The sequence below is a fragment of the Sylvia atricapilla genome, chromosome 18 (genome assembly GCF_009819655.1).
Source record: "Sylvia atricapilla isolate bSylAtr1 chromosome 18, bSylAtr1.pri, whole genome shotgun sequence".
NCBI classification, from domain to species: Eukaryota; Metazoa; Chordata; class Aves; order Passeriformes; family Sylviidae; genus Sylvia; species Sylvia atricapilla.
The window spans coordinates 7,653,329-7,666,208 of record NC_089157.1 but is presented as its reverse complement, the minus strand read 5'-3'; the positions used below and the strand labels follow the sequence as shown (position 1 = coordinate 7,666,208).

The window sequence follows — 12,880 nt, the reverse complement described above, 5'->3', positions numbered from 1 at the left end:
CTCAAGGCCAAAGCTACCTGTTTGCAGTGACATTTGCTAACCTCCATCCTTACTTAACACTATGCTTAAGATGCTTTATAATCCTGTTTTCTACTAACTTGTCCTGAGAGGAGGAGAATTATGTGTGTTTTTGTTTGCATGGTTCTGTTAATTTGGTAGAAGACTCTGCTGTGTTTCTCAGCAGTCATAATTTGCCTTTGCTAGAGTTAAACCCCTTAATAAGTACTTCTCTGCTGGAGCAAAGTTAGACACAATCTTTGACAAAGGGGCCCCTCTGAGATTAACAATACTGGGCAGTTGTTCCTTTTAAAAAACAATAGTTTACCTTGGGCACCAAAAACCTTTGCTTGCCATGCTAAATATAAGGGGATAGGCTTTATTTTCACAAGTTTAAAATACCCAGTGTACCTCTGAAGGCTGAGGTGGGAAAAAACAGGCCTTCTATTTTCTGTCCCTCAGGAAAAGAGTTATGCAGAGAATGTGTGTGAGCAGATAATAGACTAATTCAAACCTTCAGACCAGATGTCTTCAGAATCATACTATCACTGAAATTAAAGCATACACAAACATTTGTGACTGACGTAGCTCCTTCAAATAGGCGAATGCCTCAGTCAGGGTTGCTCATTTTGGAACAGACTGAGAGAAAGCAGAATCAAAATGAAGAAGCTGCTTTTGTTTGTCTCCTTTTTGGTCCTGCTGATCACTGTTACAGGTAGGAGTTTATGTCAACAAACGTGCATATGTGTGTAGAGCTGCAGAACATATAAATAGTATTAGTTTGTCAATTTTCTATTTTAGTATTCATTATTCATATATTTTCATTTATTTAAGTTTTAACACTCAACTATTTTTATATTGCAGGCTTCCCTTTTTCTTTTTTTTAACAATCATGATGTTGTATTTGATATTTAACTCTCTGCATTACCACACTGTAGTCACTTGTTGTAACCCCCAAAATTCTAGTTTTACTTGCTTACTATTTTAATATTATTTTACCAAGGTCCTGCAAGTGGAATGTTCAGTGCAAGCTCTTCTTTGCAAAGTGTCTAACCCATTACTGCAAAAAAAATCCTGTAAAGCAACACAGAAAAGAACAAAGAGTTGGAAGAGCAACTAATGCCAGTGGTTTGATGGTGCTGTTATATTTGCTCATTTTATAGTAACATGGATACGTGGGCATTGCTTCATACTAGTAGAACAAGAGAAAACACAAGTATAAACATGATTTAAAATTCCACTTCTATCTCTTGGAATGCAATATTCCCTGGGAAGGGGCAGTAATGAAAGAACATTTTGTATCTAGAAAAAAAGTCAAGTTTGGAGACATTTCATTTCACGACTGATTGATAAAATACTAACTTTTTGATAATTTCAGAACTAATTGCTGCTGTTCTGCCTTTAGACACTTCACCAATTTTGTCTGAAAAAGATGCCAAACAGATGCTGAGGACTCGTCGTGAAGACAGACCAAGAAAAGCTGGTTTCCCTGATGAACCAATGAGGGTGACTTATGACATTTACTATTAAATTACATTAACTAAAAAACCCAACACCAAATCCCCCAAAATATTTGTACTTATTGTGCAAAACATTTGTGCTTATTATTTTTTGTGTATTAAGTTTCTATTGCTTCTGGGCAATATGTTATGAATATCACCCTTTAAAGCATCTGAGTTCTTCCATGAAATATTAAAAAACCCCTTTAAATTCTTTCAATTACAGGTAAAAGCATTCTGTAAGTGCTGAGTATTGCTCAGGAAATGTTCACTTGCAGAATGAGGAGATTATTTATCATGGCTCAAAAATACTGATCAAATTATTGAGAAGAAAGTGTAATTTCATTTATAGAGATGTGGATTTTATCAGCTTGTTCCTGAAAAACTAAGTAACAGGAAATGTCTTCTGCTTACAGTACATTTTGCACTGCAGGCAGAGAGAAGATGGAGGTCTCAGTGGTCAGTGTGGAGGCTGAAGTAGTTCCCAACCAGCTTTAAAAATCACTTACTTTCATTGACTTATTTATGGATACTACAGCTAGGATGTTTCTTTATGATATTGTAAGAGTTTTTAGTTCCTGGCTTAATGTAGCAGCTTTGGGCTTGCATGGAATATGTATATTTATTTCTTTCCAAATCCTATTACAACAAAAGAAAAAGTAAAAGAATGAAGAGCCTTCTGTTTTCCATATTTTGACAAGACCTTACACATAATCCTACACTTCTCAAGGGTACTTAAGACATTTTAAAACTACTGCCCATTTCTTTCCAAAGTAAATAAACTGAGCTAAAATTCCATGGTTCTGAAGAGGCAAAGCCCAGAGAAGCCAGGAGCACACAAGGGATTGTGCTTGTGACGAGCACAGGGGCTCAGTTTAGCAAGGTGCTGAACACTTTTGGACTCCATAGGACAAGAAGAGCACTAGGTGCCTTGCAGGATTGCAGAAAGAGCTCCTGGTTTTCCCTTTCCAGTGGGTAATGTACACCAGGCAAAAAGAATCCACCTTCCCAACACTGAGTGGACACAGTTTGTCAAAGGGGGCACCACGACAAACCAAAGCTGTCACAAGGATATTGCTCTGTGCTTGTTGACAACCTCGTACACTGGAAATTACACAACACAGCCAAAACCCAGAAGGCTGCACTGCTGCCCACAACACTCAGGACTGACTTGGTTTCTAAGTTGTTAAATGAGCCTTGTAGTTTTTGCAAATTAGCAGGAATACAGCTCCCATGTCTGCACATGATTAAGGTTATGTTGTAAATACAACAAGTGTTGAATACAGAATAAATGAAGCAGCAGAACAGTTGGATTGAGGTAATTGCTGTATGGCAAGAAGCTATATGCATGCGTGCAGTGTTCAGTCTATGGCTTCGTTTTAGGTGATCCTTGAGGAGCAGGGACTTGGTGATCCTTATGAATTCTGTGACTCTGTGGGGAGAGGAATGATTCAGGGCTAAAGAAATGTTGGATTTCTGACTCTGCTGCTCTGTTCTTGCCACTTCTGTCCTACCACAATTAGGAGCAAACACTTTTTGAGAAATTCCCATCTTCTTTAATTTATTTTCTTTTATTTTTTTATGTAGAAAGCAAAGCTGGCCCTCTGTAAGAAAATCCAAACATAAGAATATTTGTTTTGCTCCCTAAATGTCAAGTAGAAAAGGAAACATCTTCTGATGAAAAAAACAATCCTCATTGCCCTGTGGAACGTGGAGATTTTCCATGTGAATGAAGGTGCATGGCTGCTGCATCCCTGTGCACAGCTTGTGCACATGGACTCAAGGAGAAAAACTGATTTTGTATGGATGCTTTGTAGCAGAATGAAATGAATGCTGGGATGAACCCACCTCTCTTCATCTGTTTTAAGCAAAAGCTGTTTGTACTGGGCCAGATCATGCTGAGCTGGGGAATGTAATTTGCAACTCTTTGAGACACTCTTTGACTTCCACAGGGCTGCTTGGGTCAAAAACCTGTTCAGTTACAGATAGAATGATCAGCCCCCTGTGATTATTAAAAAAGAAAAAAGAAATTTATGTTACCAGCATGTTTTAAACTTACTTTGACTGAGATCCTGCTTTTGATAATGTGGCATCTTCTCAGTCACATAGTTCTGTTCCCTGCTAATTCCTAAGGCAGTCTCTCCCCAGAGATCTGAGCCAAGTCCCCCAGTGCTGTGAGGAGAGAAAGCCCAGTGCAAGGCAGGATCCTGATACTGGAATACTTGGCCAGTGCAAAGGGTTTAGACTACAGCTTCCATTCCAACAGTGCCCACTGTGCAAAGCAATGGGAGATTATTCTGAATAAATGTATCTGGTGTTCACAAAGCTTATGAGCCCACTACGACTGGGACATTTTAAGAGTAATTTTTTTTCCCTGATGGAAGTCAAGTTTTTGGTACACAGCCCACTTTAATTTGATAAATTTGTTGCTGAGACCAAAGCCTCACTCTAGAAATTGGTGGGGGAAATCCACATTATTTTATTTATCACCAGTCAGCATGGATGTGTGCTACTGACTAGAACCCTTCAGTCCTGCCACATGATCCTGCAAGGGGTTAATGCTATGTAAGCAGCAGGGACTGGTTTTCAAAAGGGGCTATAACAGACCTATTTGTGAGAATCCTTTGTACCCTCAGGCCCAACAAAGGCTTCTGTGTTGGTATGCAAATAAGAAATGTGTATACAGAATTCCTAATTTATGAATATTGTTGTATAATTCTTACTCAACACCTTTACTGATCTGGAGATTATGTCATTCATTAAATATTGCTAGGCTGGGCTAGCAACACCATTTCACTATATTTGATTATTTTAAGGGATAAATGAATGGCTCTTACATCAGCTGTAAAATTATCCTGGGTCCCTGGCCTGACGTTAAAATTGAGTGATTACACAATTAAATTACTTTTTTTTTTTCTTTAAATAGGAGTATATGCTTTACCTCCAGCGCTTGGAGCAGAGATCAGAAGAACAATTCCTTGAACACTGGTTGAATCCTCATTGCCTCCCACACTGCAACAGGGATCTGGTGCATCCAATCTAATGGGTTTGCTTACCCTGCAACTGGTATATATACATATATATATTTCTTCTACAGTGCATTTTTTTAATCCATACTGAAAGGCAGAGCCACACACTGGGAGAGAAGGGAATAACCAAAGTCTGGGGGAAACATCTTGTGCTGAAAGGTGTCAGCCAGCTGAGCAGGGGCAGGGAACAGAAGTGTCCCAGGCATCAACTCTGTCACTCTGTTCTGTTCACTTTAATAAAACTGGCAGTGCATTTCTCTGCTACGTGGCTGTAAGCTGGTGAGTGCAGAAAATTCTTATTAATGTGGCTTCAGATCACTCCTGTTTCCCTCCTGTCTGTTTGTGTTCTTTTTCCAGCTCTTCTGCTTAAGTGTTGTACTTGTTTCCTTAACTCGCAGTGGGACTGGAGCAGGATTAAATTCAGTTAAAGATTAAACTCATCCTGGAGACATTCAGGATGCACTCTGACCTGCAAGGAGGTTTTTTAAACAGACCTGAAATTTGTCAACTGAGATAAGTTTGAATCATCACCATTATAGTGAAACTGTATCACTCCCAGTTAACTTCTTAATTTAAAAGTTGCTGATTTAGCTTTGTATTTTCAAAAGCTTTTAAGCAGCAAAATGCAGAGATGGTATCTCTCATGGCTGTTCTGTTTCAAAAGATAGAAAGTTCATCTGCTTAAAATTCTTTCATCTATTTGTACATCTCTGAATACCTTTGAAAATTGGGACATTGTAGCAGATTTCAGTGGGGCCCTATTAATCCTGAATAAGCCAAAGGTCTGCAACTCATTTAAAAACAAAAACATAACATTCCCAAACTTCAGCCTTAGGAGGTAAGTTGGCAGTTTTCAAGAAAAATCTTCCAGCTGAGACACAGTTGAAGGCTGGCTCACTTAGCTACAGGATTTCTTCCCAACAGCTGCTCCCAGGCCACTGTGAAGAATTAATGTTAGAAAAGTGTTTAAATTATTTGAAGCCCTTAAGATGTTATTAGTATGGCCAATGTCAGCATGGATTTTGATATCATGGGGGTTTTTTTTCCTGCAGATCTCCACATGGATTTATACATGATTGTGTTAAGGAGGACAAGATTATTCCTGCATTGGCTACGTGCTCCTTGTAGAGCAGAACTTCTCTGCACTGTAGTGCAATCCTCATGGTACAGCAGAACTTCCAGTTCTAAGTGGCTTGGTGAATTATAGACCACCCTGTATTTTCTATCAGCAATGATTGCATGCATGAATAAGCCAATTGAGGGTTTCCACAGTTTCTGAGGTATGGGCAACTGATTAGTCCTAAGTATCCTTTTAAAGGCACAGCAAAAGGAACTTGGAGGGAGAGGTCAGTAGAAAATTGCAGAATACCAACATGGAGAGAAGGTCAGCTTTCTTGGCTTTGGTGGAATCATTAATTACAGTTTTCTAGGTTAAATAGCAATATTGCATGAAGACACAACACTTATGTAACACTATGTCTTACTGCCTGATGAGTATTTCATGTATTGTTTCATAATAAAGAGCTTGATTCAATTCCATTTGCAGATGATTTTGTTCCCTTAATCTCCCATATAATATTCTGATGAAACCCACTGGAACTGAGGCTAAGTTTTGTGAAGTACTAAGGAAAATCAGAGGAATTTCTAGGACGAGCAGCTGGGAAGCACTGAGGTGCAGACTAATAACTGTTGTTTCTCTGCACAATTGTCCCTTTCCCTTGTAATTCTTCCAGGAGGAGCAAATGAATCCAGCCAATCCTTTCCTGCCTGTGTGCCTTTATAACTTATACCTTGGAAAAGAATATCTTGTACAGATAGATGGGGAAAAATTTATACCTGCAAAACACAAAAATTGCTGGATGTCTCTTAAATGACTGCTGTGATCTGTAGTTCAGATCTACTTCTGTAACAGGATTAGTTATGAATGGAGCAAAGTAACTTTCGGAGCTCCTCACTGCAGTCACACTTGAAGCCTGAGGACTGGGAGCAAAATAAACTACAATCTGATGAATATCTATAAGGTAATTAATTCTAGAGAGCTTTTGATAGGCTGGAATAGATCAACAGTTTTTCTGGTATATTTTCCTTCCAGTAAAACAGCTCTCCTAGATGACTCCAAGGAAATAATTTAAATCTCAAAGCTTCAAAGGCTTGCTTTCCCCTACTGCCAAGATAAATCATAGATTAAATTTGGGAGTGTGAAAAAGTATAATCAGGCTGCTATTGTGTGCTTCATTCATAACTCTCTCAAAACAGAGATCTAAATTTGCATATCTCTTTGAGTTAAAGTCATTAGGTGAAATCCTGGCTCTTTGCACAGTGAAAAATTCATTTGATGACAATTATGTCAACTTTCACCCTGTGAAAGTCAATTTTCAAGTACTTCTTTGAAACAAAAGAACTCCCACCCAGTTATACTCAGTCATTTTTAAGGTAATTGGGAAGGTCAAGTAGAAGGTTCTCAGTTCTTCTCAGTAACACTGAGCTAATCTTAAGGCAAATGTGGACTAGAGATTGTTCATTGCTTTCAAATTTGCTCTTCCACATGAGGGCCGAAGGTATCTCCAACGAAAAGTTAAGTATTGTTAAGTCTAATTAACAAGGACAAAACTAGAAACATAAGAAAGGTGAAGTATTTCTTGACCACTGATCCACATTGTTTCCCACTTCTTAAGGGAAGGAATTATGGTGTAGTGTTAAGAGCCTTTAGCCCACGTTGGTGTCAGGCTGTTGGGCAAAGGAGCTGAATCATATTTGCACTCACATTCAAACCAAACCCATCTCTCTTATTGGTATCTACACTTCTGTTCTGGGCTAGAACTGACCACTGAAGAATCTCCTGGTCCCTCAAGGCAGGAAAAGCAGCAGACACCATACAGGAAAGTTTGGGAATAAAGGAAGAAAAAGAAAAAACTGGAGGAAAAGAGAATGAACTAAAAGTGTTGAAATTAAAAATAATAAAAAACCCCCTTGACTAAAGCCTGTGCGTGCCTCTGGAATCCTGTGATCATGAAGAACGTGGCCAAGTTATTGCTTTTTAAGACATCCAGCTCTTCTGCCAGATTTAAGAAGCCAAGTCATCCCTTCACACAAATTAATTTTACAGGTAAACACAGAAACACCCTCCAGCCTATGGGAGAGGCAGCCAGAGAAGAGGAGGCCAGCAAGCACAGCAGACTTTCGTGAGTTTGCTCATCACTGGCAAACACTGAAAGCTAAAGAGAGAGTGAGAGTGTGTGACAGCTTTAGACTATTGCCATGGATTCAGCAACCCCTCATCTTGCTTATCGTGTATTTCTGTAAGCCCATAAAATATGCAGTGTTTTACACAGAATCCAGTGAACCAACAGAGATCTTAGGATCAGGTGTAAATAAATTAGCTCAAGCATTTATTGTGACTCAGCAGCGAAAAAACTCATAAAATGTAAACATGGCACAAATATACTTAGTTATAGCTACAGAATCATGTAGTAAAGCTTTTTTTTCAGTTTGTTTTTATTCTCTTCCTCTACACAGATCTTTCCTTCAAAGCTCTGCTGTGCTTGATTTCCTCTGTAGTTGAACTAGATTGTGTTCAATTAGTTTAGTTGTAGGATTTTTTTTTGTCCATGTCTAAAATCTTGGGGGAAAATGCTGGACTTAACCTACGTGCCCACAAACCAGAAGAACAAGCATTGTGAAAGTTGTGTACCGAAGGTGGGAAAGCTGGAAAAACAGTTGTTTTCCAAATGCTTTTAAAGAGAAGGATTAAAACACGCCGGGGAAAAGCTTTCATCCATGATAAGCACAGTCAGTCATAAGCTCCAATCACTGACCTGTTCAATGATTGGAGCTTATTTAATCAAGCAGTGAATCCGGTGCCTTTCCCGGGCTGAGGAGCTGCCCACTAGATGCCACTGTTTCTGCACACAACCAGGATCACAGCCCACAAGGACTGAAACACCACATCCCTCTACTTCCCGCTTGGTTTTTTACACCTTTTTTAAAAATGCTCAGTTCAATTGATCAAAATCAAAGTTCACCTCTAACCCATAAAATAAAGACCTTCAGCAAATGGCTGATTTTTTTCCTCCTCTGGGTTGCAGACTGCTCTGGCTGTGGGTGTAAGGTGTGGTTGTGCTTCATTATGCCACAGAAAGAAATGGTTGAAAGTTCCTAAAAGTGCATTGTATTGCTTTGTGGCTTTTTACTGCCTGCCATACACACACAGATGCTAACAGAAGATGTTGTGTGTTTGCAGAAGCTGTTCCCTTTCAGATTAGATTATTTGATCCATGTTCAGTTACCCCAAATTAAGCTGCAGACTGATCAATAAGTAAAAGCATCACTCTTCAAGGCATGACATTATCTTCCTACATTTATTATCTTTAGCAGCAGAGGGAACTATGTGTTAGGTGCTGTACAAAGTGTACTGAAAAGGCAGACTGGTCCCAGGGCCAGAAATGTTGTGTCTCTCTGTAAAGAGCAGATAAATTATATGTGCTCTAATTTAAATACACAACAATTCATAAAAAAGAGGGAAAGGCTGGAACTTCTGAAAGCATCAACTTCTTCAGCAAGGCCAAAACATTCTATCACAGACAGATAAATAGGACATGAAGTAGTTACACTAATGCCACTAAGCAATTTGGCAGTTCAACTAATTGGCTCTTTCTATCAGACTTACCTTGCTGGAAAACGTGCACCAAAAGTTCTTACTTACCACGACTGGAATTTCCAGAAAGCTCCCTGAAAGCAAGTCACTCACTTGCTTTATTTGAAATTCACTTTCACAGTGATGAAGGTAATGGAAAATGCAACGCTGAAGTTAGCAGTTTGCAGTTTAGATGGTTCAGTATTTGTCTGCTTCTCGGGAGACTGGGCAGGTCAGCACATTCTTCCACTCACAGTGACAGGACAGCTGCTCTGGAGCATTTCTGAAACATGAATATGAAAAAGAGTTACAAAGAACATGCCTATAACCATCTGAAATTATGATATAATGTGTATGGAAATGTTTCCCTGCAGTACTCCAGGGCTTTTTTTTTTTTTTTTTTTTTTTTTTTTTTTTTCCTCTTTTGCAATAGTTCCATCCCTGTTTCAATTGTCAGAATATTGTTTTGAATGAAGACTTCTGTTACTCCCAGTGAATGAATGCATAAATAATTTCTGAAGCAGTGGAGTGAAATTGGATTGATTGAATGTGATCACTGCAGTAGGAGCCTACTTTAGACTCTCAGTGAAAACTTATTTTTTAATGACTAAAGAGATCAGAGTGGATTTTAGAAGGTTATCTGAGCCTTTTATGGTCTACAAAGAGTAGAAAATCTTGTGAGAACTATGTATCTTGAGATTTCTGGTGTGTGATTAGAAATGCTGAGTGATCTGTCTCCTATCTGGCATTTTAATCCTTTTTCAGGTCTGGGGGTAGAGATGTGCACTAAAATGAAAAACAGTAAAAAGCAGAAGTTCAATGAACTCTGAGGTATTAAAACTCTCCGTAATATATAAAAGCAGCAGGGCAGCCCAGTGTTGGCTCAACATGAAACCAAAAGTTTGGAGCACTAGTTTTATTCCAAATCTCAAGCTCATCTTCATTTTTTTTTTTCTTCAGTAAGAGATGATCAGTTGAAGTGCATTTCTTTTTTCCACATTTAGGGAGATTTGGATCTAAAGATCCATTTGGGCATCTCTCTATATAACACAAGCATCATGCCCATACATTTATTCAATTGAGTGAGCCCACCCTTAAATGCAGGAGCTTAGACCAAAGGGAGGCAGAACATTGCTTCATTTTGTACTTTGTCAGAATAAACAGCAACTATTGACTGATTTCAAGAAATGAATTCAGCAAAATGCTTCAGATTTTCAGAATGTACCTGGCTTAGAGATTTTCTAAGAACATTTGGTGTGACTCTGAATATGTGCCTGTAGTGTCCATAAAATTGAGACCAGTGCTCAAAATGGACTGGAATATCTGGTCCACAGCATTTCTCCTGTCCAGATATCAGCAGAGCCCAATATTCCATCACTGCAGGATATATTTCTATCTACTTGCTGTACCCTGTATAGGATTAGTTCCAGCATCAGTAATAAACTCCTGCGCTTCTATTGCCAAAATACAGTTTATAAGCACACAAGTAATTAGAAGAGCACTTTTTTTTCCCCCTGGCAAATACTTTGATTAAGTTTCTGGGAAAAAAAAAAAACCCAAAATAGTGAGGAAGAAAGAGCAACACTGAGTGGCAACACCAGGAAAAGCCACAAAAAGAGTTTTGTGCCCAATTTATTGGTGCCATGGTCCACATAGGAGCAGCACTGGGCTCTCCTCTGTAGGGAATGGAGCACTCCAGCAAAACAGGGTCAGGCTGTTTCTGCAATCATGGAATAATACTGGTACAATAAATGTAAAGATCCAGTGGAAGACTCTTTAATTTACTGGGAAATAACAAGGCATCTGAGGCCAACCTGTATAAAATTTACTCCTTCATTTCTTACTTGCCCGCTGCTGAGCATCTACTCTGAGGCTGCAGATGTAGTTACCATTCATGGACCATCCCAACCCACCTGAGTCCTGCTCAGAGTAGGGTGTGTTCATTCCTCACCTTGCTAAAAATGAAACTACCAGGACTTAAAAGAGATAAAATACATCTTTTTCAAATGTTGTGTTTACAAAGTAAATTCTTCCTGCAAGCAACTGACAGGAATGGATTAAAGCTGAACTGCTACTGGTCACATCCTAGAGTCCCATGAAGGAACCAGAATTTCATTTTTTACTTAGAAAACATGGTTCTAGCTCTGCTGGGTACAAAGAAAAGCTTGAAATACAAATGGTGTACAGCAGGTTCTATGTCTTTAGGGAGGGAGCAGTTCCAAAAGGTGTGACATATCTTGTTTTTCCCAATTCTGACATTTACTGGCCATTCTGAGGTGGGCCAGGTTCAAGTCTGAGCAGGGGCTTCATGGCAGGGCCATATCTCTGCCTTTGTTCAGCCCTGCCAACTATGCAAATACATTTGTTCATTTCCCAGTTGTGAAAACCACAAATTTTGGCTCATTTATGCACAAAAGCAAAACAAATAAATGAAGTGGATTTGTGTCTGTATTCATTTTATGTATATATATTTATGAATATTTTAATGTGCTCTAAATTATAGAAATGTAGCTTTTCAACAGTGGATGGATCTGAATTGCATTTCAGCATTCCAACTGTAGAAATTAAGGTTTTCAGGAAAGTTTTTTGCCCAGAATAATTTATTTTTATGTCCTCAATATTTGAGTGCATTTCAGTGATGCACAAAGTTTTTGCTAAAATCAAATCTATAGCACCAAAGGAGGGTTGGGGGTGAGTTGTTAGTATTTGGTATTTTATATAAGAGTCATAGCAGAGAAAAAAATCCCCCTTTTTCTCTATTTACCATGTGATGCTTTAGAGCTGCTCAGGGAAACAGAGAAAAATGTCTTTATTTCACATCACACAGCTGTTGCACTGCTTGAGAACAACAGTTTAAATATTAATATGGCTTTGGGGCTAAATGCATTTCTTCAGAGACACTTTGACGCAATGAGTTTCAGCCAAGTGAACAATCACAAAAATAGAGTCAAAGACCAAAATCCCTTCAGCTGATAAGAAGCCAATTTATTTATTTACTGGTGTGTGCCTACAGAACTCATTCTGTGTGACTGCACCAGTTACAGCTTTCCAGCTCACACTCAGGAAAGAATTGCTCATGGATGTGAGAGACCACGACCTCTGGAGTCAGACAACTCTTCTTCCTTTTCTCACCCCAAGTTTTCAGTGTGAATTGGACCTGCTCAGGTCTTCAGCTTTGGTGAACTGAGGATAATTCTGTGCAGTTTAGGCTGCTTTTATCAGCTGCACAGCCTCCTCAGCAGCAGCCAAAACTGCTCAGGGAGCTTAAAGCTTCCTTACCCACTGCAACTGCTGTGTCTGAGGGTGAATACTGTGTTGTCTCATTTAGCTCTGCCCCTGACCAGCCCCTGAATTCATCATTCCAGCAGCACCTAGGGCTGACTCAGCCCAAAAGAACTCATGGCAGCTCATCCACCCAGGAAACTAAGAGGAATTTCCCTCAAACCAATTGGTGTGACAGTGGATTTCAGAGTGCCCTAAACAGGGGTCATTGCTGTAACTCTGGCTGGGATCCATCCCAAGGAGCATGGATCATGAACTGACTGGGCTAACTAAGGGCTGCAGCATTATTTACACCCTGGGACTGCTGAAACATCTTCAGTTCTGCTTAAGAAAGGAATCATCCTGCACAGTCTGAACTTCATGGCTGCCAAGGGCTAAGAGGACACCACTTCCATCAATTCACTTGCCCGTCTATTTCCTGTTTACCAGGGGTGACAAAT

At 39.3% G+C, this 12,880-nt stretch overlaps 1 protein-coding gene across 1 annotated transcript; it reads left to right on the top strand.

The window, feature by feature from the left end:
* Positions 1-280: 280 nt before the first annotated feature.
* Positions 281-5,862, top strand: C18H17orf67 (chromosome 18 C17orf67 homolog). The gene is made up of 4 exons (XM_066331830.1): positions 281-712; positions 1,403-1,503; positions 4,423-4,562; positions 5,578-5,862. The coding sequence occupies exons 1-3, from the start codon at positions 658-660 to the stop codon at positions 4,537-4,539; spliced, it is 273 nt and encodes a 90-aa protein (XP_066187927.1). The 5' UTR covers positions 281-657; the 3' UTR covers positions 4,540-4,562; positions 5,578-5,862.
* Positions 5,863-12,880: the final 7,018 nt, after the last annotated feature.